At 40.9% G+C, this 27,059-nt stretch overlaps 1 protein-coding gene across 8 annotated transcripts in view; it reads left to right on the top strand.

Annotated features, from left to right (window-relative positions):
* MAP7 (microtubule associated protein 7) overlaps positions 1 to 27,059 on the top strand; it is a 177,464-nt gene that overhangs the window by 2,686 nt on the left and 147,719 nt on the right. For 2 of the 8 annotated variants that reach the window (XM_053222203.1, XM_027056806.2), the window contains exon 1: positions 21,439 to 21,742. The exons of 2 other annotated variants lie outside the window; for them this stretch is intronic. In XM_053222203.1, coding sequence (XP_053078178.1) covers positions 21,610 to 21,742 — 133 coding nt within the window. In that variant the 5' untranslated portion in view covers positions 21,439 to 21,609. Of the gene's footprint in view, positions 1 to 21,434; positions 21,743 to 27,059 lie in introns of those variants that run through there. 4 more of the 8 variants (XM_027056795.2, XM_027056805.2, XM_027056800.2 and 1 more) reach the window with 4 other exon arrangements.

Below are 27,059 nucleotides of genomic sequence, written 5' to 3' on the forward strand. Positions count from 1 at the left end.
TTTTATTTTTACGAACATGTTTCACATCATACACATCTAAATGCTGCAAGTCATTTTTTTTTTTTTTTTTTTTTTTAACAATCACAGGTTTGCAGAGAGGTGGGTGTTTGGGGAGGAGGTGGGAACTTCTGTCTTTTATCACTTATCAAGAGGTGAAAATTGTTACTTGAAGTGGGAAGGTTGTTGAGGGATTCATTTTATGTATATTCATTCATTGAGATTGGGTTATTATGAGGTAAAGTACATTCTTAAATGTCTTAGTTTTTATAGACCTGTGTAAAAAATTTGGTGTAATTTTAAGACAGTTTTTTTTTTTTTTTTTTGAGTACGGTTGACACGCAATGTTACATTACTTTCAGTTGTACAACAGTGATTCAACATCTCTATACATTATGTTGTTATACTCATCGGTGTAGCTGCTGTCACTGTGCAACACTATTACAATATCATTGCTTATATTTCCTATGCTGTGTCTTTTATTCCTGTGATTGATTCATTCCGTAACTGGAAGCCTATATGTCCCATTCCCCTTCACCCATTTTGCCTACACCCCGTTCCCCTGTGGCAACAATCAGTTCTCTGTATTTATAGGTCTGATTGTACTTTTTGTTTTTGCATGTGTTTTGTTTCTTAGATTCCACACATGAGCAAAATTATATGGTATTTGTCTTCCTCAGTCTGACTCATCTCACTTAGCATGATACCCACTAAGTCCTAGGACAATTTAGACTAGAGTTTCAGGTGGCTATAAAAATAAGACCTGTAATATTCATAAGTATGTAGATATATATGTGTGTGTCAAAGATGGGTTGAAAATTGGTGGTATACCACCTATAAAATGAAACATTTAAGGATATTGAAAGGTACTATAGTAATCCCACATTTAAAGACCATATTTCTCTCAGCATATATTTATCTTCTACTTAAAAGTAGTCAAGTCACATTTCTTGTGGTAAAACTTTTCATTTTTCTTTAGGATGAACAGTTTTTTCACCATATTTTTCAGTATTCAAAATTTTGAACATTTTTCAGTTCTCAAGAAATGAAAAAATAATGGACTTGGAAGCAAGTTTTGGATTTCACCACTAGAGGACATCAAGTCCTTCTTCAGGCCGTTATTTTGAGTAGTCACATAGATGGATGGATACTCACAAAACTGCCTCTGTCCGAGCTTTCTGTGTTCAGTGTTTTTATGCTCATGCTTGAGAGCTGTGGAAAGTGAGCGTGCACAACTCCTTTCCCAACTCGATAGCTTCTTTTTTATAAGCCTACTGAATTAAGATCTAGTTTGAAGCAGCATGTGACTAATTCATGAGTAAACACTTTCATGTACAGGAAATAAGTTAATACCTGTAATCTGTAAGTTCTGTTGATACTCTTTTGGGGGAAATGAATTAGAACCTAGAATTGGGCTTTTCTCTCCTCAGCAGGCTATCTGGTGAGAGAATACGGGCTTTATTTGTGATCTTGGTCACCACCTTCACTGCATTAAAGTGATCTTTATGGTTTCACTTGGCTCAAAGGGTCTACAAATATCTGCAAGTTAGCATTGTAAGTTAGGGACTCATACTACCAATTTGGTATTTTATTTCAAAACGGTCTGAAATTCAAGTCCTAAAGTTCATGATGCTTCATTCAAGTGGCTAGATAACTTTTTTCCCCGTTGTATTGTGACTAGCTCTTACTTTATATCTTGTTAAAGAGGAAAGTGTTAGACCAAGCAGCTGTGCTCAGCAACATGGGTTTTTTATATCAATATTTAGGCATGAGTGTGAAATACTAATATACATTGGTGTGTTCTCTAAAAAAATTTTTTTTCTAACACCTTTGCTTTCCGGTGCACAAAAAATAATCATTTGAAAGGGAAAAGTTTTTAAAATTCAAGGCTCATATTGATTTAAAAATTGAAGATATTGAGGCTTAGAATACATTGACCAAGAGATATGTACCTTGCATATATTAAGCATTATGGTGGCTAGAAGGTTGACAAAGACACGCTCCTTCTTAGCAAGGGAAACAGCTCATAAATAATTGCAGGTCATGAGGACTTCAGTGAAGGAAGAACTGCTCTGGCTGTGGTCATTAGGGAGGACATAAGCGCTGAAAAAAATGGGTAAATGATACATAAAGTTGGATGGGAAGGAAGAGAGGAAAAGCTACAAATATGGAAAAGAGCAAAATTTTGGCCATACTGACTCGTGTGAGCCTCAAGATGAAAGAATCCTAGATCAGTTAGGAATGATGATCCATGGAGGCCAGATTGTGGAGTGGTTAAAGGTCAAGCTAAGAGGCTGGTATGTTATTCCGTGGACAGTGGTGAACCGTTGATGATTCTTGAGAATAACAGATCTTGATTAAAACATGCTTAATTAGTAATTCTGTCCTCATGAATTTGCAAGCTTGATTGCAGGGTCCAACAGAAGAGCTCAGATGTGCCTTTAACGAACGCATAGTCCGTCCATCATTGAAAGTCATTCTCTTCAGTTGACTTTCTGTGCCTTGAGAATGGTAACACGGGGTGGTGAGAGCATATGGGGAACGTCCATGGAGCCAGACAGATCAGCCAGACCTTTGAAGATCAGCGAAATCTGGATGTCTACCCAGCTGTTTCCCATCTCGAAGTAGGCATGTAGACTAGAGGATGAATTTAATAAGAAAGAGTTCAGCGACATACAGACCAACTCAGAGGTTCCTACAGAAATGGAGGCAAGCTGTTGGAAATGGGAAGGGAACAATTAATTCAAGATTCTGAGGCATGTGTGTAAGGATGCAGGTAAAAGGTGGCATTTAAGATTATACTCCAGGTTTGAGTGTGGCCCATTGGCTTAAGGGTGGCATGAAAGTATCCATGAGGAGGACCTGGTTTGGGTGGGAGAAACAGAACAATTTCTGTAAGACATGTAAGAGACACAGACATGTATGTAGAAATGTCTAATGGGCACAGGCAGTATGGAGATGAGGGACAAAAATAGAGGCCAGAACTCTGGGATTCATTCCATAAGGGGATAATGACTGAAGCCGGGAGAATAAGGAGAGCCTGGAAAGAGAAACTGAAAAGGGGTGGGAGGACATTCAAAGTGTAGCAGGGGAAAGAGCCAATAAAGAACATGGGCAGAGAAGCTAAAAAGATAGGAAGGGCATAAATGAGCAAAGCAGGGGCGCCTGGGTGGCTCAGTCGGTTGAGCATCCAACTTCAGCTCGGGTCATGATCTCATAGTTCATGAGTTCGAGCCCCACATCGGGCTCTCTGCTGATAGCTCGGAGCCTGGAGCCTGGTTCAGATTCTGTGTCTCCCTCTCTCTCTGCCCCTCCCCTGCTGATGCTCTCTCTCAAAAATAAACATAATTTTTTTTTAAATGAGCAAAGCACACCTGCCAAGGGCGAAGGACAAGAGGTCAGGGAGTCAAAGAATGAAAGAAAAGCCATCACTGTGGTTACCGGGTAGTCACTGACCCCCTAGGAGAGGAATTTCACTTGTTGGTGCAAGAGTGGGGGATGAACCAGATTCTAAGTGATTAATAGATGGCCAGATGGAACTGATTTTAGAGACTCGCCATCAAATTTGATGGTGAAAGGAAAAAAATGACAAATCCTTGAAAAGGCAGAGGGCTTTTTCTCTCTTCTTAAAAATTACTTTTGCATACAGAAAATTTACTGATATTTCAGGTGTACAATTCATTGAGTTTTGCCAAATATATACACATGTAACCACCATTGTAATCCTGGTCTAGAAGAGTTCTCTCATCCCAGAGAATTCCCTCATGTTGCCCATTCAAGTCAGGCTCTCCTCCTACCCTCAACCCCTGGCAGCCGCTGATCTGTTCACCACGTGTCTAGTTTTGCCTTTTCCAGAGTGTCATAAGAGTGGAATCATACACCATGTGACCTTTTGAGTCTGAATTTTTTCACTAAGCATAATGCATTTGAGATTGTCGTATGTATCAATAGTTTGTTATTGATGAGTAGCTTGCTGTTGTAAGGAAGTACCATGGGTTGTTAATCTACCCACCCATTGAGGAGCACTGAGATATTTCCCGGTTTGGGCGATTATAAATTATGCCGCTGTAAATGTTTACACCCAGGCTTTTCTGACTTATCTGAGGGAGAGACCTCAGAGTGGGTTTGTCGGCCCATATGAGAGTATGTGTTTTAAGAACCTGCCAAACCGTTTTCCAGAGTGGCCCTGTGGTTTTGCCTTCCTACAGGCAATGTCTCAGTTGGAACTGCTCAGCATCCTTACCGGCACTTGATATTAAGTTTTGTTTTTAATTTTCAGCCTTTGCACCAAGTTCTTTGAGTAAAGCAGTATAATTGCCTTAAAGTGAAATAGTGCCCTTCTGGATGCTAAGTGATGCTCGCTGGAATTAGAACCTCTGTGGAGATAGTGTTGCTCCCAGAGCCCACGTGTAATGCGGAGTTTTTATTTGGCTTTAATATTACTGTCTTCTTTATTCTTCCATGGTAACGATTTTCTGTGGAGTCTGCATTCTGGAGTTGATTATCAACAGCGGTGCCATTACACATCAGGTCCCATGCCAGTCCAAGTTCTCTGTCCCCCTTCGTGTCCCTCTTCCAATCCTTTGAGAAATGGCTTTCCGAAATTTGGAAGGAATGCTGTTTCAGTTACAAAGCTGGGAATATTGGTCTTATATCTCGTTTTATGGTCTTGGTTATTCCTTGTTGGCAGAATTTATATTGTCAAATTGACTACTTACACATCAGCTCTCAGTTACCGAAATGTACTTACAGTGTTTTGTAAAGATCTTGATAATCTGTCATTGGATGTTTTTTTTTAAATTTTTTTTAACGTTTATTCATTTTTGAGAGACAGAGAAAGACAGAGCATGAATAGGGGAGGAGCAGAGGGAGGGAGAGAGACACAGAATCGGAAGCAGGCTCCAGACTCTGAGCTATCAGCATAGAGCCTGATGCGAGGCTTGAACTCATGAGCTGTGAGATCATGACCTGAGCTGAAGTCGGACGCCCGACCAACTGAACCACCCAGGCGCCCCTCTGTCATTGGACAGTTAATCACTGAGCATGATCTAAGGTTCTATATGCTAAACACGTATGCTATGATGCTTATTCTTTATAGAAAATCCAGCTCTAGAGTTTGTCTAGCTGTTTAGCAGCTCAGTGTCTTTTGCCTTTTTTTTTTTTTAATCCAGTATAGTTAAGATACTGGATTAGTATCCAGTTATATTAGTTTCGGGTGTACAGTATTCTGTAGTTCTGTCCATTACTCAGTGCTCATCAAGATAAGTGTACTTTTTTAATCCCCATCGCCTATTTCACCCATCTCCCCACTCCCATCCCTCCCCCCCCCCCAACTACCAGTTGTCTATAGTTAAGTCTGTTTTTTGGCTTGTCTTTTCTTGTTTTTCTTTGTTCGTTTGTTCCTTAAATTCCGCATATGAGTGAGATGCTATGACCTTTGTCTTTCTCTGACTTATTTTGCTTAGCTTGCTTATAATACTCTCGAGATCCATCCCTGCTTGTTGGCCTTTTGCCTCTTTAATATCTGTTTTCGCAATGCTCTGAATTATAGTTTACAAATTTAACGGGCGTCAGGTGGTTTTTCTCTGTTCATTAAATACTGGTCTTCCTAGTATCTTGGAGAAATAGCCAGTTAAGAAAGAATCTATAAGATTTTCTTGGGTGCGACTTTCAATTTTGATTTGACGACTGGTATATTTTTGACGGCAAGAACTCACTGCATCTGGCAGTTCCTCGTCCTTGAATCTCCTACAGAAATAGTTGTGAAAGAATTGTGGGGAATGCCAAGGAGAACTGACACACCAGACCAAACATCGCAGATGGACGTAGGAATGCAAAACTGAGCGGAAAGGAAGCTGAGAGATGTATTTGGTATATCTGAGCTGGACTTTGCATGCATTGTTAGTAAAATTAGGCATATTTAAATTGTAGAGTATTGAGATTTGGTATCTGAAAATTTCTTCCGTGACTTTTTTTTTTTTTTTTCTTAATGCTACGTAAGCTTTTTTCGAGTTGGCTTTCTGGTAAAAGGACCCATCCTTTACTATGGGACAACCTCCCACATATAAACCCTGTATCCCTGATACTATGGTGACAGTAGGAAATAGCTATATTCTAGAATAGGTTTAACTTCCAAGGTGAAACTCCAGAAAAGACCCTCTTCTTTCAGTGTCCCCGCTTTCCAACACAAGGCCTGCTTGGGTGGCAGTAACTTGCATAATAACAGGCTGTAACAAAAACTCCGTGGCAGCCTGTCAAGGTTTTAATCCAGGCTTTTGGTTCTCAGAAGCCCTGACCTAACACACCAAACAGGACCTAGTTCCCTGCCTCCTGCATTCCAGCTGGATTGTTTTCCTATTCAGGGTTGATGCTCTAAATTAGTATGATGGCCCCCTTATCCGCAGTGCTGGTCAGTTCATTTAAGTATAGGCCATTCTTGGGGCCTAAGGTTATATTACTGAAATGATTGAGCTCCTGTGCTGCAGCATCATTGGTTCTCAATCTTGACAGTGAGTTAAAATCACCCAGGGACCTCTTAAATCTCACTCTGCCCCTGCTACACCTTAGACAATTATCCGAGAACCTCTAGGGGTGGGAGCCAGGTGGCAGTACCTTCTAAAACTCCCCCAGTGATTCCAATGTGCATTCAAGGCTGAGGACTACTTTCGATCTATTTCCTACTTAAAGCTCTTAGATTTGACGATAGTAGATTTCATTTGGAAGTGTCAAGTGTACCTTGCTTATGGAAACCACCTGGAAATCATAACAGCTGTTACCCTCAAGCCAGTGAATTTATTTTGTTTATCTCTTATTTTGCTCCGGGAATTTTGTGAAGGAAATGTAGATGTGAATATGAGTAGGAGTACGCTTGAATAGTAAAATAATGTGCACACTCATGTATGTATTGATGCACTTTTATGTAGGAATGTGTGCAGTTAGATGGAAAGTTAGGTAATGAACTTCTTTCTTTCCCTCCCCCCCACCACTTCTGCCACCTTCTTCCTCCTTTCCCTCAAAACAAGAAGGTCAACTTCAGGTGGATAAAGTTTTTTGTAGCAAATTACATACTTTTCCCAGAGATTTTCCTAGTGAAAATCTGATCATCATCTCCTTGGCTCTGAAGACCACTCATTTCTTCTGTCTGCCTGTAAATACTTAACACAAGAATGTCCTTCTCCTTGATGTTCTTGCCTTCCATCCTGTGGCACAACCTATGCTAATACCTTTTGGGTTAATCTTTCTTTACTTCACCTCTCTTCATTCTCCTCATCAGTTGTTACTTGACATAAGGCTGGGTCTGGTAACCTCTGCTCTTTTCACGTTGTACTTTTTCTTAACAATGTTACCCATACTTACTTTTTTTTTTAATGTTTTTATTTTATTTTTGAGAGAGAGAGTATGAGCAGGGGAAGGACAGAGAGGGAGGCACAGAATCAGAAGCAGGCTTCAGGCTCTGAGATGTCAGCACAGAGCCCGATGCGGGGCTTGAACTCACGAACCGCGAGATCATGACCTGAGCTGAAGTTCAACCCTTTTCTGACTGAGCCACCCAGGCACCCCCACACTTACGGTTTCGAACATCACATCAAATTATGATCTCTGGTTCTACTTGTCAGAACCTCCAGAGGCACGTCTGAGCACGATTTACATGTGTGTTTCAGGTTTTATGGTGCCATCAGTTGTGATTTAAAGCTTTTTCAGTGAGGGCTTACCTTTGACAGAACTGATTTTCTTTCTTTCCTTTTTTTTCCCCTCCCCCTTGCAATTGGTGTCTGCATAGCTATAAAAACCGGGGCCACAATGAAAAGGGCAGTGGGGGATACTGAGTAAGACTGATCTCTAAGGAAAAGAGTGTCTTTGATTTCCCCTTTGCCCCTTCAAGATTATACTGAGGCTAAGCGTGTGTGAAGTCATTTGATATTGCGCCCAAAGCTGACTACCTAGTGTAGCAATGTTAAACTATGACTTTGTGCTAGGACTCAGGCCTGCTGTCTGAGTTCCATTCTCAGCTCTGTGACTACTTGAGGGATTTAGAGCAAGTCAATTTCTTGCTCTTTTTTAATTCTTCCTCGATTTCTTCTTTTTTAAAACCAGGATACTGGTAATGCCTTCATAGGGCTATGACGAGGATTAAATGAGTTGGTACATGTAAAGTACTTATAACAGTGCCTGACACAGCATGAAGTGTTGTAATTATTGTGGTCACAGTTGTTAGGGATTGGTATTGCATCACCGGGAAAATATGGACTTACCCTGGCTTGCTAAATTTTTCCCTTAAGCAAATTTTTGCTTACAATTATAAAGTCTCAATGAGAGAATCTGAATGTAATGCTGACAGACCTAATTGCAGCGGTGTGATCACATTGCCATCAGATATAGTAAGCATCATCCAGGCACATTGGATGGTGCTTTTCACCTGTCAAAGTGTTGCACAAAAAATGTTGCAGTAGAAGGTCTCCTCACATAACCCTGTGACTTGCTAAGATTAAGTTGTGATTGAGTTAAAACCCATGCCAGCCTCTCTTGACTTTTTTTCATTTCTGTGGTATTCAAAAGTATTTCTTATTACTGCATCATAGTTCTAAATTTCAAGTTCTTTCCTAAAATACTTGCCACAGAATTATTGCACTTTAAATCATAAAGATGGACGTGTTCCACGACAATGGACTTCCCAGACTTATTTTGACTTGAAACAAATCACTATCACTTCATTAACTGTTTCTCTACAAAGGAAAATCTAGGAAGCATATACAACTAGCCTTCCATAAGGCTTTCATGAGAAGTACATAGTTTGGGTTTCTTCAGACAAAGTACTTACGCAGGGGATGGGTGAGATAGGTTAAGAGGATTAAGAGGCCCGAACCTCCAGTTACAAAATAAAGTCATGGAGATGAAAAGTACAGCATAGGGAATGTAGTGAATAAGAACTTGTATGTACGGTAACTACAGTTGTCCTGGTGAGCGTTTCATGATGTATATAGATCACATTACTATGTCGTATACCTGAAACTAATGTAAAATTATATGCCAACTATGCTTTAATTAACATCTTTTTAAAAATTCAAAAAGTATGCATGTTGAAATAGAAAAAGGATCAGTAATCTATTTTGTTTTTTTGTTTTTGTTTTTTGTTTTTTGTTTTTTTGTTTTTGAGAGCAAGAGAGAACATGCACACGGGACAGAGAGAGAGGGAGAAAGAATCTTAAGTAGGCTCCACATTCAGCTCTGAGCCTGATGCAGGGCTCAAGCTCATGACCCTGCGATCATGACCTGAGCCGAAATCAAGATTCAGACACTTAACCAACTGAGCCATCCAAGCTCCCCTAAACCGTTTTTTTTTTTTTTAATTAAGTTTCTTATGTATTAAATTTTAGAAAAGACTTCAAGTTGCAGAGGCTTATTTCCAGTGCCTATACAGGATGTTGGGACCAGGGTATATGAGACAGACCTTTCTCCCTAAGAAAATATCTTGTTCAACTTGTAATTTCAATTTTTATATTTTTAAAAATTTAACTTAATAAATCTTTAAATGTCACTTCCTCAGATGAATCTGGGTTTAGATGTTCTGAGTAATGCCTTTAAATTTTATATATGATACATAGATGCTGTGGTAATTGATTAAACTAACATGCTTTAAACCACTCTTAAAATATTAAGGTTTATTTATAGTTAATATTTATATAAGTACATAATATATACTATAAACGTAATATATAATATATAATAGATATAATAGATATAGTATAAATACATATTTATATATTATATATAATATTTATATATAAGTATATAATATTTGTATTATATGTAAGTGTATAATATGTATATCATATATAATAGTTATATCATATATAATATTTATATCATATACGATATTTACATTTCATATATAATATCTATATCATATATAACATTTATATCATATATGTTTATATGATATATAATATTTATAAATATTTATAAATATATATAAATATATAATATATAATATATATAAATAATATATATAAATATATAAATATATATTTATATATATAATTATATATAAATGATATATAAATATATATAATATTTACATCATATATAATATTTATATTATATATATTTATATCATATATAATATATATGTCATATATAATTTTTATATCATATATAATATTTATATATAAATATATACCACTTATATCATTTTTCAGTAAAAATATTTTTATAAGTACTCAATTTGAATGTTTATTTTTGGGGGAGAGAGAAAGACAGTGAGTGCACTCACAGGTGGGGAAGCGGCAGTGAGAGGGAGACATAGAGTCTGAAGCAGACTCCAGGCTTTGAGCTGTCAGCATAGAGCCCGATGTGGGGCTGGAGCCCACGTACTGTGAGATCATGACCTGAGCCGAAGTCAGATACTTAACCAACTGAGCCACCCAGGTGCCCCAGTGAAAATAAAATTATTAAAAATAAGAAATACGCATCACTAAAATATACCCAGAACTTTCTTTTGCAACTGTGACTTCCTACCTCCTATCATCCCTGTGAGGATGTTCTTGTTGTGTATATAAAAAGGTATATCCAGGCGTGCCTGGGTGACTCAGTTGGTTAAGCGTCTGACTCCAGCTCAGGTCATGATCTCACGGTTCCTGAGTTCAAGCCCCTTGCCGCGCTCTGGGCTGACAGCGCAGAGCCTGGAGCCTGCTTGGGATTCTGTGTCTCCCTCTGTCTCTGCCCCTTCCCCACTTCTGTCTCTCAAAAATAAATAAAAACATTAAAACAAATTTTTTAGAAAAAAGGTACACGCATATGCTTTTAAAGTGGCATTGCATAAGTTGCAGGTAGAGTGTCAGGAACTAAAATGCAAGTAGAAGAAATGGCTCCACCGTAAAAAAGCATTAAAATAGAGAAATGGGGGATGGAGCTATCTTTAGTCTGGAAGACCTATGAGAGGGCAAATGCCTTTGAGTAGAAAACCTTCATAATCTTATGACCCAGTGAACCTCACAGGGAAGAACACTTCCTTGACATCTTAGATTCAAGCCTTGGTGGTCCAGCTGTACCTAAAGTATACTCACGATAGAGTGTAAGTCTTCAAGGAGATTTTGGAAGAGACGAGTACAGAATATCACATGGAAGAAGATTTTGCTAAATCCGGTGACTGGGAGCCCAGACACTGGTGAGCCATTCTGGACCAGTTGGGAAACGCACAAAGATGCCTTTTTTGTTTTACAGTGCATAAGTTATCTATTAGAGGTGCACATATTTGGAAACCTGTTCATGGAACAACTTGCAGTACTGCAATTATTTTTAAAACAAACAGCTTTTGGTTCTATAAACTCCCTACTTTTGTTTGTAAACAGCAAGAACCAGGTCTTTTTCTAGTGAGTTGGATAAAGGCTGGCTCTGGGCTATGAAGGGACATGGGTATTTCTTGTATTAAGGGTTTCAGGGCTGATCTCTTCCTCCATGCCAGTCTGCAAACAGGAACCAGGTAATAAAATCTCAACCAAAAAATTGAGAGAGTAGAGAGAATTCTATTATGATTGTGACTGTTTCTCTACAACTTTGTCTCTGGAACAACTTTTTTTTTTTTTTTTTTTTTAATACATCGTTGATTTTAGTGCCGTTAGCAATGGAAGTGTGGCCACTTTGCCTGATGATAAAAGGCACAATGGTCCATTTGTGGTGTTTTAGGAAGTTTGCCAAGAGGTTCCTTTTGTCATTATAGTCCTCCCTCAGTTGTCTATTTAAAATTCACAGGAGTTTTAAGCAAGGGCTTAGAATAGAGATTCGAAAGGTAAAGGGGTTTTGGAATTGAGGTCTGAGATGTTTTTCTTTCTGTGTAGTGCCCACTAAAATCTCAGTGGCCCGAGGTCACATAAGACCAAAAGGGGATGACATTTCTCAGAAAATGTACTGGATTGCTAGTAGTATCTATTTCTCAGAAATTAATGCTTCCTATCTTTTTTTAAAGCAATTACTGATGCATTAGGAATCTTTTTGTTTAGGAGTTACAAATTTGGAAAGCTTCTGGGCTTGCCATTTAATCCTAAGTATACTCATCTCTTATCTGTATAATTTAGCTGAAGGCTTTCAGTGTTCTGGTTGGTTGCTGACAATTACACTGGATATGCTAATCTTTTCAGTGTGGACCTTAGCTGAATGTAAATTGACCAAACCTCAAAGTTCCCCACCATGATTTTCTGTTGATTGATTTCAGAACTGTGCTGAAGAATTGTGTATAATTTTCTCTTTTGTCAGAGTTGGTTCTATTTAACCAGTGAGTGTAAATAAAGTTTAGTACCTCAAACCTTCATATACACTTTATCTTCTCATGAGAAACATGTATTATCAACACCATCCCCATCCACATATTTATATATATTTTCTTCTAATTGAGACAGTGAGGTTACTTCATGACAATAGGGAAGGATTTTTTTTAAATCTACATATCTGTACTTTCCAAACCACTTAATGTTGAGGCAACCAGTTGTTACAATGGTAAAAACGATTTGTTTGATAATGCTTTGAAGCTGACCTGTATTGGATTCTCAAAGAGCGATCATTAGTGAAAGGTAAGAGGATTTCATAGGTCTGCTGACCCCAATTGTATGAGTATTATCTTAACAGAGCATTGCAATACTGGAAAATGACTTGAGTAAATAATGTCCAGCCTATTCAGTGAAAATTTGACTTTTGATTTATAGCATGTTGATTTCAGCGTGGGAATGGAGTGTCTTAATCTCTGTGGGGTCACTGACCATGATGGTCAATTTTATCTGTCAATTTAGCTAGGCTACAGTGTCCAGTTATTGGGTCAAACACCAGTCTGAATATTGCTGTGAATGTACATATAATTAACATTTGCAGTCAGTTGACTTTAAGATTACCCTTGATAATATAGCAGGCCCAATCCAATCCATTGAAGGCCTTTGGGGCAAAAACTGAGGTTTCCCAGAGAAGGACTTCTGCCTTAAGACTATAACATGGAAAGCCTGCCTGAGTTTCCAGTCTGCTGGCCTGCCTTACAAATTTTGGACTTGCCAGCCTCTATAATCGCAGGCTGCCATTATTTCTTAAAAATAAGTATTTTTTAAAAAAAATATGTCTATATTTTCTCCAGAGAAGTAGTAGTATTTAGTATCAGTAGTGGTCCAGTAGTATTTTTGATTCTGTTTCTCTGGAAAACGCTGACTGGACACATGGACCCTCAGAAAGAAAATCAGAGTTTCCCCCCCAGAATTATGTAAAACATTTAAATTACTTCTTAAGAGAAACTTTTTAATTAACTCTTAAGGTAAAAACAGGATATTAAACCTCTTAAAAAATCTTAATTGACGTCAGTTTTAATTTAGGGCATTTTAGCAGAAAGAATTAGAAAGAGTAGCAAAGCCACAAAAGATGGGATTGGGGGAAAGTCTCAGTAAGGGCTGAAATGAATGTTGAACACTTTGCTCTTGATTGGTCCAATTCTTCACTGGCCTAAAGACTTAGGGCTATCACTCCCCTTAAAATGCCCATAAAGTAATAAACTGAATTGGCCTATTATTCTTTAATAATGCTCTTCACTCACAAACCTTTAGATCTCCTCTCTCAAGTTACAGAGCCACACAGTGACCCATCCTCAGTGAATTGTATCATTGAGGGAAAACTCGTATATCTTCTTCATTTTTATTCCCATCTTCCCCAGAGTTTTTCACCCAGATTTCCATTAAATTGCTGATAGGCGGCAGTGAGGGAAGTCTGCAGGCTGCAGGTGCAGAAATTATTAGTGTGGTCCTGTTGTAACCGGAAGACTGAGTGAAGCTTCCATTCTTTACATGTTTTAGCATTAAGTCAAAAACCTCTGGGGGGCATCAGTGGAATGAGTAAAACAATACAACTGTAGAGCCAGTGACAAAAAAAAAAAAAAAAAAAACCCGAAACCATGTGAAGTGTTAAGTAAGCACAGGCAGACTGTGACGGCGGGGGAAGGGCTGTCTGAGTCTCAGGCTTTTTCTTTCTGCCAGCTTGTTTTCCCCTGAGCATATAACTCGAGTTTCCGTTTTCATCAGGTCTTGGAGCCAGTTGTGGGATCAGAAGAGACTCTTAGAGACCCAAAAATCCAACCTGGACCCAGTCTATTAAGCAGCATCCTCATCCCAGTCAGTGTTCCTGCATGACTATCTTCAGTGATGGGAGGCACAATTTGTTACATTCTGGTGACTTCCAATCACCGATCCTAGTTCTGTCTTCCAGAACTACACTAACACTAGACATCCTTCCACAGGTTAAGCTTTAATTCAGTTATTTTATTTCTCCAGATCTTGGCTTATTTTCTCCAGAGAAATTGTACCTTTTTTCCAATGATTCTCCTGTGTTATGGCCTAGAATCTTATAGTCCTAGGTTGCTCTCTTCTGAATGTGTTCTGATTTATGATCTCACTGAAATATCTAATTCAGACAATGTGGTCTGAGGACCAGAAAATAGAGAAGGTTCTTCCCCTTACTCAGCATGCTGAACATCTGCTGGTACCACCTGTGATACTGTTAGGACTTTTACTGCCTCATCACACCGATCACATGTAGTGAGCTTGCTGTCCAAGTGCCCTCCTTCTTTGCAGCTGCTGAAGCTTGGGTGGGGTTTTCATTCTGTACCTGGGCGGTTGGACTTAACAGAGGAGATGTTCATATTTATCGCTACTGAATCTTTTTAGCTATAGCCCATTATTTTGAGCTTTTGATGATTTTGGAACTAATTCTGGCTTTCTCTCTACTTTACAGATATAAAGCCCTCATTCTCATCTAAGTCTTTAATATAAACACTAACCACCTTTCCTTCTCATTGTCCACTTGTCCATGTTCTGGACGTTTCCAGGAACTCAGTATTCATGCCCATCCCCCTGAAGTAAACCTTCCACGCTCTTTAACAAACAAACATGAGTGGGTTTTCATTTTCCTCTTTGCCTTCTATCCCAAAGTCACCATGTGAGACACCTTCTTTCATGTGGACAAAGTCCTTATGGAACTGGTTTTTCTTATATCTCATTCCTCCTCCCTTCTGACCTGTCCTCCACCAGACTGGCCAGTCGGGGTCACACATTGCATCAGTCAGCACCCCTGAATGGCTCCCCTTGCCTCTGCTTGGTGGGAGAACATTATATGATCTGCCTACTGCCTCCACTCTGATGCCATCCCCCAGAACACCTCACCTTGCACCCTTGGTGTGTGTTTACCACTCCTAAAGCAAGACAGGGAACCACAGTTTCTCAGTTTTCTTCTCTTTCTAATGGTGTGGTTCAAAAAAATAAAAGTAAACCCATAACTGCTCATGGACCAGTGATGGGTTAGGTAACTTTCAGAAACACAGCCCTGGCTATCTGTCTGATTCTTCCGTTGAACCCAGCCATTGATTTCTTTTGCCTCATTTTGAATCTGTAAAATTGGATTTGTAACCTCATAAGGGTGTCACTATTAGAGGAGAGGACGTGTGCACATATTAACTTTTGCCAAGGAATTGAGATGTTCATGCAATGTACATTAAGTATGATCAATGGGAATAATGAACCGGAGGCCCAAGGGCATTCTAGCCTGTGTTTACTGGGTTAAAGTTCAATGTGGCATTTTGTAATATTCACAACTTAGTGATACCTAATGTTTAGGGAAGAGTTTTAAAGAAAGCTTGGTATCCACACCTTACATTCAGGTAAGTGAATCCTCAGGGTTTAAAATTTATTTCTGGTGGAGCAGACGTGTGAAAATGGGAGTCTGCTGGCACCACAAAGTGTTCACCACACGGTGAAGATTTATAGAAATGTTATAAAGGCACGGCAGGAACGTGGTACTTCTTGGTTTTTGGCACATGACTACTAGAGTAGTATTTACTGTTTCTCTTACTGCCTGTTAACAAAAGGTGGTAAAATGAAGATCAAAGCAAACCTGCCTTTTTTATTTTCCTTTCAAAGGGTCAGTCTTGTCTTTGTGCAGTATTTCTTTGTCCAACAGCTAATTGTCTAATGCTGCAAGATGGCAGAATGTTAGGCCTTTATTGCCAAAGAAGCCATGAGGCAGTGTCCTCGTCCTAGGAAACCGTAAGGGAGCCCCCTAACTTCAAGAATGGGGATGGTAGAGAACCAGCTGGGACCTTTTATTCCCAGGGGTTATTTGAATTCACAGTCAACCTGTGCTGTCTTTGTATTTTCAAACTCTGCGAAGGTTTTCTTTCTTTTATTTTTTAAATATTGCATTAAAATGTGGATTTCTAAAACTACTAGAAGTAAGTTGCAGCTTACCTTTCAGGGGAGTATGCATTAAATATTTAAAAGATTACTGAAATCCAGTAGTTTTGAGGAATTAATCCTCTCCTCTTAATGTAAAAATGTTTCTGAAAAGGCATTTTGGCACTTGTGGGTCCCACTGGAAAGTAACTGGCTTATATGTATATAGAACTGTAATTTACCAGTGACTGGCCCTTCAATCCAGCAGTAGTAATTTTCTATTTTCAGCTACAGTCCTTGGATTAGTACAACTCAGGCTCTTTTCCATTTCAGTGATCTTTTTGTAAAGCTCAGTAGGCTTTTAGAAGGAAAAATCTAGGTATGCTTCTCACTGGTTAAGCAGATTTCTCTCTGCAAGAGGATATTTTTGGATTCATTCATGGACTGTGTGCTATTTTCCAATCTTATGGACATACGATAAAAGCTGACAAAGGATAAATGTGAACAGAAACCTGAAGTGTGTGTGTGTACACATGTGCCTACATGTGGTTATTCTCCTATCTCACATTGTGACAAGCAGGTCCCAATCATGAGATGAGTTCCCCTACTGATCAGTTAGTTTGACTCTGTTTCATGTTCCCCTACCTCATGTTTAGAGGTAGCCCAGAGGCGCCAGGCAGCCAGGGTAGAGGGACACACAGACATGAATTCATTGTGTACTAAGGGAATAGGGGCTGGGGGTGGGAATTGGTGGGGACAGCAATCGCTCAAGGACCTATTGGCCTATTTCATTCATAGCGGACGAGTGGTATCATTTTCAATATGACTGCGAATATATTTTATGATTATACTGCAAACATTTTTCTCTAGTAAAGCCAGCTTAGTTGTAAAATCTACCGTCTCTCACTAGGCAATGTCTCATTTCTTCCTACTTTGTACGAAGTCTCCATTAATCCATCATTTGTTATTTTAACGATAGTTGCAAAACCTAATTGACTCTTGCAAGTCTGCATACCCCAGTTCCCGTGGGGACTGAATTGAGATTCTGTACCTGCAGGTAACATTCACGGACACATGTGCCACATCAAATTGAAAACACCTATTAGTGCTGGGGAAGAGTTCAGGAATTCAGAGTAGGATTCCTTCTGCTTTCAGGTCTGGCCATCCCCCTTTCCACATCTGCCTTTGTTTTGGGTCTGAGTATAAAAGCCCCCATGCCTCTGTAGGGACTAAGCCCCGGTGTTCCCAAAATGAAATAAAGCTGAAAACCTATATCCTGGGTTTGAGCATTTAGGAAATTAATCTCAAATGTATTTACGTCTTAAATGTGTACTTCGTGTATAGGGAAAAAAAAATCCTTTATTATGATTATTTGATCTTGGGCTGTTTGCTTCCCTGTGACTGGTCACAGCTGTGACTGGGACACAGCTAGTTGATGTTGCAACCGGGATTTACAAGGCAGCAGGACAAAAGCATCTTAGCTTCAGAGCAGATGGCCCACAAATTAATCCTGGCTCAGTGACCGAACTAGCTGTGTGACTTTAACCTGAGCCTCAGTTTCCTGATCTGTCAGGTGATGACTCCTCTCTCAGTGCTGTTGTGACTAACAAAGATAAAACTTATCTGACAAAGCTGGAGATGTTCTGGATACTGGGATTCTTTGACCTGACCTCACCCTGCCTCATGGGTTGTAGGATGGCTGGTGACATATGGCCTCCTTTGATTAGGCTTTCATTTCCCCAGTAGATAGTTTAGGCATAACTTTCAAAACAGCCATTTGGGTGACTTTCACATTTTGATACAGATCAAAATTCTCCATGAGACCCTAGAGCATGAAGAGTACCAACTCTGTCATTTGAGGGATATTCCATTGCTGTTAACAGAAGAGAGTTGTTGATTAGTTAGGTGTGGTAGAGGTGGGCTCAGTTAGAGTCCTCTGTGTCCCAGAAGGGCTGTTCTGTGATCTCTGTTCCACAGACCTCAGGGAGGGCTCCTTTGTGAAATCTTATCTGGACAAGTTAAGTGCTAGGAAGCTTTTGCTTTGCTGCTGTGTTTCTCCGGTAAAAGAGGAGAAAAAGCCATCCAGGCCATCCTTGAGAGTAAAGGAATATACATCTTCTGCAGAAGTCATTTGAGTTTCAGCTTTCACTTTGCTTTTTTTAAAAGTCACTCTTGGAAAGATGTTTCATTTTCTTCCTAAGATACTTCGTAAATGCGATCCTTTCATTTTTTTATTTGAAAGAGGAAGGTTGGGGGGGGGGTGCTTCTGGGTGGCTCAGTTTGGTTAGACATCAGCTCAGGTCGTGATCTCACTGTGTGAATTCCAGCCCCCACATCGGGCCTGCTTGGGATTCTCTGTCTCCCTCTCCCTCTTTCCCTCCCCAACTTGCACACACGCTCACTCTCTCTCAAAATAAATTTTTTTTTTAAGATGATAGATGAAGGAAAAGATCCCTTTTTCCTTAGCTTTACCACTTTCAGTAATACTTTTGTTAGGTCCATGGAGATGATCAGAAGCTGTTAGCCGTATCTGGGTAAGAAACATTTCTGAATGAAATTTGTCGTTTGCTTGAGACATAACTTTTCACTTCTTCTGCCAAAAGGTAGTTTCAGCTGTGTGTGTGTGTGTGTGTGTGTGTGTGTGTGTGTTGCTATTGTAAGTACTAACCTGATTCTCTGGAAGTAGAAGAAACAAACTAGATTTGAAAAGATTTTCATAAATATGTATAATACTGGACTATGCTCACTGATCTTTTGATTAAAGAAATAAATAGGAAATAACAAATCATCTGTAATTCAAAAATAGAATTTCCAAATAGAATTAATGGCAGTAGGTTGTATCTACTGTTTATTTCTTAAACAACAAGATCTTGCATGTTTGAAGCATGGATCCTCCCTTTCCTTCCTTCTCCACATCTTGCCATCTCTGTAAGAAGCTAGCGAGAGGGATCTAAGATCCTGAACGATGCAGGCCGAATTTTCGTCATAAAGAGAAGCACGTTTTCACCACAGACTTGTTGGTGGGTAACGTTTGACCTGGGCAAGGAACTGTACCTCCTGCGCCTTGGTTTTCCTTGCATGTAAAACGTTGATTTAGGTGGTTTCTCAGACCTATGCAGTTCTTCAACCCCATTCTCTTTTATTCCAGGTACTCATCAAAGAGGTGAACATGATTTTAAGTAAACTTAATACCTGAAATTTCCTTCAGTTCCCCAATCTACACATCTAACTCTTAATTGAATCCCCCAGCCTTTGAGCAAAAGATTTCTGAAGTGTTTTGTTTTGTTTTTTTTTTTTCCAGCATGGATTTGCCAACTATCTAGTACAGCTCCAGCAGTGGGCTGGACAATATTATTGCTCCATAACCTTGATAGTTGAACTGGAAACACCTGAAATACGAAGCAAAAATGGAGGACTTACAACAGATGTAGTGTAAAATGTAAAAGCAGGTGATATGTATAAGCACTTCTTACCGCTACCACTATGCTTCATTTAATCCTCTCCCCAGTCCTGTAAGGTAAATGATGTCACCCCAATTTTACAGTGAAAGCTAAGGCACCAAGAGAAGTTAAGTGAATTGTCAGAAGTTATCCTTCCATCCAAAGTATGTAGAGAGGTTGCTTGGGGCTCCTCGGTGGCTCATTTGGTTAAGCGTTCAACTCTTGGTTTTGGCCCAGGTCATGATCTTGCGGTTTTGTGACTTTGAGCCCTTTGTTCGGAAAATGTAGGAGAGTGGTCTGGGATGGGAGGATTGTTTTGGACTTTTTAAGCAGACTTGATTTTGATTAAAAGGCAAAAACAAAAGCAACAAAAGCTACCAATTTGGCAGTAGGCATCTGTCTGTGTCACTTACTATAAATTTAATTTTTTCACACACAGCATAAATTTCAGGCAGCCTAGAAGTGGAGAGTCTTAAGTGAGAAAGCTCATTTCAGAAGAAAACAATAATCCCATGATTGTATGCTTTGGAGAAAAGAGTCCAAAAAAGAACTAAAAGTGGGTCAAGTGTTAAGAATTGCTCAGCACTGCTGGGAGTGACTCGCCCAGAGCAGTGGGAACTGGGGGGAGTTGGCTGCGTGTCCGTGAGATGGATCCCCCCTCCCCCCCAGTAGGTGGATTGTAGTTTCTCATTTCTCTCCTTTCAACTTGACTTGCAGAAGGGGTATTCCAAATTGTGGTCTTGGTGAGAACAGGCACGGTTCTCCCCCTGCCTGTCCTCCCTGGAATGTCTCAGGTGCGTGGCAGTGTCAGTCCTCATGGCCCAGCCTGGGGTGATAGGGACCTCCAGAAAGCTGCGATGTGCTACTGTGTGCAGAATGAGCCATGGGTCGGGGCGCCTGGGTGGCGCAGTCGGTTAAGCGTCCGACTTCAGCCAGGTCACGATCTCGCGGTCCGGGAGTTCGAGCCCCGCGTCAGGCTCTGGGCTGAAGGCTCAGAGCCTGGAGCCTGTTTCGGATTCTGTGTCTCCCTCTCTCTCTGCCCCTCCCCCGTTCATGCTCTGTCTCTCTCTGTCCCAAAAATAAATAAACGTTGAAAAAAAAATTAAAAAAAAAAAAAAAAGAATGAGCCATGGGCGTCCAGCTATGCCTTCATCCAGGGACTCGCAAACATTGTCATGATTGAAAACCGGGTCCCCCAAAGAAGAGAAGGACTTCCTGCCTTAAGTCCCCTTCCCCATCCTGGGGAGTCCCCGGCTGCCTGTGCGGGCATGGCGACAGTTGCCCTCCGGGGCTGCAGCCTGGCGGGCGGGCGGGCGGAGAAGAAAGGAAGAGGGAGCTGCACAGCGCTGGCGGCCCCCTCCCCCCTGCTCCAGACCTCTGCGGTGAGTTCCCCCGACCAGCATCCCGCAGCTGCCTGCGCTTCCAGGTGGACTGGAGCTGCTCCCAGCCCTCCCGGATTAGGACCTGTCCCGGTTGTCAGGGCAACTGTTTACAGGACAGCATATCCCGGTTTTCCCTCTGTGCCGTGTGCCGAATATCTTACTGTGCGGTGGCAGGAAGCCTGGGCAAAGGTGCCGCAGCAGGAAGAAGCTGGGATCTGACTGAACAGGTTAGGCAGTGGAAGGAGGCTTCTGACCCTGCGTGCCTTTCCCGGGGCTCTTCCGGAAGGAAAGTGCGCCTGCGTGCTTGTGTGAGCGTGTGTGTGCCAGCTAGCGAGCTCCAGCCAGCCACTTGCCTGGGGGGAGTAAGCGGGAGGGGGCGCGGAGGGGAGGTGGGGGGTTGCTGCTAGGTGAGGGGGAACTGCAGGGCCTCAGTTGCCAAGTGGCTGGTAGTATCTGTCAGCTGTTTGCACACTGTTTACCCATAGGGGATCTATTACAAGTGCTCAAATGAACCGGCAGCTTGGAAACTAGCAGCTTCCTGGGAGCTGCAATTACATAAGCATATATTTTTAATATAATAATAATTAAAAACCAAGTAGCCGCGGTATGCCTGGATCAGCTACAGCTATCCGACAAGAGAGACTGAAGAAGACCAGTGCAAGGCCAATTCCCCTTGGTTTATTCACCATTAATGAGGAAGATGAACAGCAAAAGAATGGAAATTCCAGAAGACCTAAAGGTATGCATTAGCTCTACCCTTTGGTTGGAACTGGAGCCAGCCCCCATTTCCCACACTGTCTGTAGCACATTTACAAACTGTGTCTGTGGTGCACGCTGTGTGGAGTGCTTGTGACCTCCTAGCACAGTTTGCTGGTTGTATTTACACATTCTGTAGAGCTGTGTATGCATGAAATGCAGAACAGATTTTGCAGATTTGGTAGGTTTCAGATCAGTTGCCTTTTTTTTTTTTTTTTTTTTTGACACAAGCTACTTTCTTGGCCTGGGGATCTTTAATTTATACATGCTCATTTGAACAGTTACCAATGGCATGTCTTTACCAGGAAGGAAATAGGACTTAATCCAGGTTTAGGTGCATTGGTGATTTCTGTTTAATGATCTGAGTTTCTCCTTGAAAAGGGATGAGTTAGATGAAGTGACCTAGGAGTGAGTCCTTTCCAAGGGCAGAGAGTCAAGATGTTACTTCTTTTTCTATTCTGAAGGAGCTTGAGAAGGTGGTAAAACAAACATTGAGCACACTGTAGGGGGCAAAGCTAGAGAACAGGGAGGGGAAAGCATGACGTTTTATAACTTCTGATGGTAACTCTGCTGAACATCTGTCTGGAGGTTGGAATGTGCTGGGTGCAGAAAGGGGAGGTCTGATTCTTGTACCTTTCTTTCATAATGATGAAATGGAGCAGCAGCTTTGCCTGGCTTCTGGAATCCCCCTGTACTGCATCGTTTTAGCATTGTCTCATAGCTACCCTCCCAGAGCTGTAATTGTCAGAGATGGCAACATCATAACATTTTTGAAGTGGGGCTTTAAGCCTTGCCTTTTAAGTTTCTTTTTTCCCAGTATCCTAATTCTTGCAACCCCCTTCCCCCAAATGCATATGAGCTGTTTGTCTCTTAAGCTGATAGGTTATCAGTTTTGTTGTTTCTATGTGCTGATTAAATTTTAGCTTGCATTCAAATTGTTCTGTCACTGAGATATCAAATTTCCTCTGTGTGGTACAGAGCAGTAGCATGGCAAAGTAGCAAGCAAATACTGAAGCCCTGATAGAATGAGTGTTTCAGTAGAATCCAGTGCCTGAAAACGACTGGCTTTCTTTTTCCTGGCTCTTGAATGAGTCTTAGAGTTTGCTTTTCTTAAGTATAATTGAAACTGTCAACTTTAAATCCCAAAGTATATTTTTACTTCACTTTTAAAAGGCCGTATACAGGGAATTTCAAATCAACAGAACCTTAGTAATGTAGTTGATTTTAATCTTACTATCAGACATAGTTTCTATCTTAGAACCAAATGACTTCAGGAATCTACTGATGCCACGGATGGAAGCTGACATAGGTGATTCTTTTATTTGCCCAGGAATTAGACAGTTGAACCAGAGTGTGGTCTTGATGAAAATCCAGTACTTGCAATGGTTGGTAGAAAGTCATTTGGCCTCTTAAGAAGTGTTAACTTTCTAAATTAATGTGGAACTGTTGAACTGTGCCCACTGTGTATTTTTGGAAATGCTCTTGATTTGCGGCACTTTTCCCTTAGGCATTTTGGAACAGTAATTTAGGATAGCTATCCATTTTGTTCTGAGTAGTTTTCTTGAACTCCTCTCTTTCTTCTGTGGTCCCCCCCCCCCCGTTGCCTTTAGTATTTTATTTAAAGGGAAGAAGGGTAGGAGAAGTAGTTACTTCTAAAAATGTATTTATTTTTGGCAGTTCGTGCAACTTCGTGGATAAGAGAGACTTAAGGAGTTTCTGAATCCCTACCATTTTTCTTTTTCTACTTTTCCTTATATCAAAGGGAAAAAGAAGAAAAAGACTAGAAGAAAAGTGCTACGTTGACAAGAATGCCCAGACATAAACAAACAACATTGGAAATCTTTAATGATTCCTAACGAGTAATACTAGTGGCTTGGTTCTGAATTTCTCATCAGGTCTTTCTGAACAGTAGGGATGTCCACTTTGAAATCTGGCGTTGTCGATCAGAACAGTGATGGAGGTATTCTATGTATGAACTGTCCAGTATGATAGCCACTAGCCACATGTACTGGGAGTACTCGAAATATAGCTGCTGTAACTGAGAAACTGCTTTTTAAATTTTAATTGATTTTGAGTTTAAAGGGCCACATGTGGCTAGTGGTTACCTTATTGGACAACACAGTTTGAGTCTGTAGAGCTTTGATCTTCTGAATTTTTGTCCTCTCTGATTTGTCTATCCTTAATTGCTTCCTGGTGCCAGATATGGTCAGGTCCTGAAATGAATGTGGTTTTTAAAAAGGGCCTGATGGAGCAGACAGCCTCTTTCCTGCGAGGAAGCATAATAACCTGGCTTTATGGACCATTTCGGTTGTCCTTTCCCACGTAAATGTTAGTGCCTGCTCTGAATATTATTCTTAACTCACCAGTTGCCTGTACCATCTTTTGCAACGTACAATGGACTTTTATTTTCTAAATTATTTCCAGAGCATCATAGCTAGATGACAAACAGATTATCTTCCATGTGTGACTATTAAGATAAACAATCACTTTGTTTTCTTTTCTGCCTACTCTGTGGCCTAATCAGCCAACTGTACCCAAACTTGGTTTTCATGCTTAATATCTTTATTCTGTCATTACTAGGAATAAAGAAGCATGCTATCTAAATTCAGTAAGCAAAATGCTTCTGTCAAGAATGACCCTGGGTTCATGACAAGTAGTATCGTTCTGGGTACTCTGCTGTTGGGTAACCATCATAATGAACTCAGTAGGAATAAACGTATCGATTACCGTCTGCACTCCCACTGTGGCTTCAAAATTACCCTGGTGGACTGAGACTGTAGTTTGTTTAGCTAGTAGATGAGATCAGTTCTTGAAGGAGGGATTTTTCTCCCATGTAATCGATAGGGATGTACTTGATAATATTGATATATAACATTTAGAGAGTAATTGGGAGCGAATTGGGCTTATGTTCTTGCTCTTACACCTCCAGAGCCCAAGCCTCAGTGCAGTGCTGACGTTAGGACTGGCAGAGGCGAGCCTACTTAGGTACTGCAGTGACTAAATGCCCTTGGATAAGTTTCAAGGCAAACCTACCTTACGGTGAATTTTGCTGAGCAGGTGTCATTATTAAATAAAAAGACATTTTCTCCCTAAACCAACACTTGTTAAATGCGCACTCTGTACAGATTACATTGCTGGGTCGTTTGTGGAGATGGTGCAAAGGTAATTGACACGGTTTCTACTCTCAGGGGTGTTTACCTGTCTAGTGGAGGAAGACCACTATGGACCAATAATGCAAGAATACAAACTAAAATCAGGGAAAGGGCAGAGAGTATATCGAAAGTATCTACACATACAGCTGTGCCCTTCTTGAAACTGTAAGCTATTCAAGTGCCAGGACTACTCTTCTGGGTAAGAAATTGCAGACCACATGGAACATTACTGAATGGAGATAAACTTAACATTTAAAAATAATTTGCACAGTCTCTGCAAGTCTAACAGGAATTTTAAGAAATGTTGACCGTATTAGAATTGTCCTTCCAAGGTAACTACTTTGAGGGAAACAGTAAGTACTATATTTGGATGTATCTGATAGGTTAATCCTATCACTCTTTACCTCGTTGCCTCTACCTAAGAGTATATCGGGGATTCTACTCTGTTTTGTTGTTTTCCATCATTTTCCTTGGTGGAAAAAATGAAGGCATATGTTTACAGGGTAGTATTAATTGACTACTTTGTTAATATCTAGGTTAATGCCTTCTGCCCCTTTTGTTAGCAAATTGCAGATTATAAAATTTCTCCTTTAAATCAGGGCGCAGTAGTTCTGAGCAAATGTGCTCTCCTTCTCCCTTTACTCCTTGTCTGCCTTTTTGTTAAAATGTGTATTTATGGAGCCTGCAGTTAACTTCTTTTCTTCTGGCTTATCCACTATGAAGGTAGAATTTCTGCCAGTTAAGGTTTCCAAATGAAATACGATCTCCTATTTACCATTTATATTCCTATTGGATTGGTGATGATCTAACAGTTGTAATGTCCTCTTTGTAAGTCATGAGTCTTTTTTTTCCTCCCCCCCCAAAAAGGAGCATTATGTCAAGTAAAAATGCCATTCTAGAATTCATTCTCCCACATGTTCTTGTTTCTTTTCCTCTTGGGCTCTGTAAGACTCGGACTGTTGTCTGTACCCAGTGTCTTTATTCATGCCATTTCAGCACTAGGCAAAGACATTACCAGTAGAATTTGACAACTAGTGAGGCAAATGTATAGTTAGGAGGAGCAGTAACATCAAAGATCCCTATTATAAGGAGGAAATCTTAAAGTCAAATGACTGGCATAAATTTTATTTGCTAAAGAGACCTGAAATACAATGTCTTATTCAGAAGATTTGTATAAAAGTAACAGTAGATGTCAGGAACAAGGACCATAGCATCTGCTGTATGGCTTGCACTCATTGGATTCTCCTTGAATACGTGTTGAGTGAGTAGAACCGTCTTCTAGGCATTCTGTGTTATAGAAGTAGAAAATTACCATAGATGTCACTGTACAAGGGGAACATGATTTGACCTCTACATAATCACATTCTTTGTATGGTGAGGTAGTATATGCATTGGGATTTGCTTGCTGTATAAAACTTAAAAATTGTAAAAATTATGTGCCTGGGGGTGACTGAGTGGCTCAGTTGGTTGAGCTTTGGACTCTTGGTTTTGGCTCAGGTCACGATCTCATGGTTTGTGAATTTGAACCCTGTGTCGCACTCCACTCTGAGCTTGGAGCCTGCTTGGGATTCTCCCTCCCCCTCCCTCTCCCTCCCTCCCTCTCGCTCCCTCCCTCTCCCTCCCTCTCCCTCTCCCTACATCTCCCTCCCTCCCTCTCCCTTCCTCTCCCTCTCCCTCCCTCTCCCTCTCCCTCTCCCTGCATCTCCCTCCCTCCCTCTCCCTCCCTCTCCCCTCCCTCTCTCTCCCCCTCCCTCTCCCTCCCTCTCCCTCTCCCCCCTCCCCCCTCCCTCTCCCTCTCCCTCTCCCTCTCCCCCTCCCTCTCCACCCTCTCCCTCTCCCCCTCCCTCTCCCCCTCCCTCTCCCCCTCCCTCTCCCCCTCCCTCTCCCCTCCCTCTCCCCTCCCCCTCCCTCCCCCTCCCTCTCCCTCCCTCTCCCTCTTCCCCCCTCCCTCTCCCCCTCCCTCTCCCCCTCCCTCTCCCTCCCTCTCCCTCTCCCTCCCTCTCCCTCTCCCCCCTCCCTCTCCCTCTCCCCCTCCCTCTCCCTCTCCCCCCCTCTCCCTCCCTCTCCCTCTCCCCCCCTCCCTCCCTCTCCCTCTCCCTCTCCCCCCTCTCCCTCCCCCTCTCCCTCTCCCTCTCCCTCTCCCTCTCT

Source organism: Acinonyx jubatus, chromosome B2, assembly GCF_027475565.1.
Source record: "Acinonyx jubatus isolate Ajub_Pintada_27869175 chromosome B2, VMU_Ajub_asm_v1.0, whole genome shotgun sequence".
Classification (NCBI taxonomy): domain Eukaryota; kingdom Metazoa; phylum Chordata; class Mammalia; order Carnivora; family Felidae; genus Acinonyx; species Acinonyx jubatus.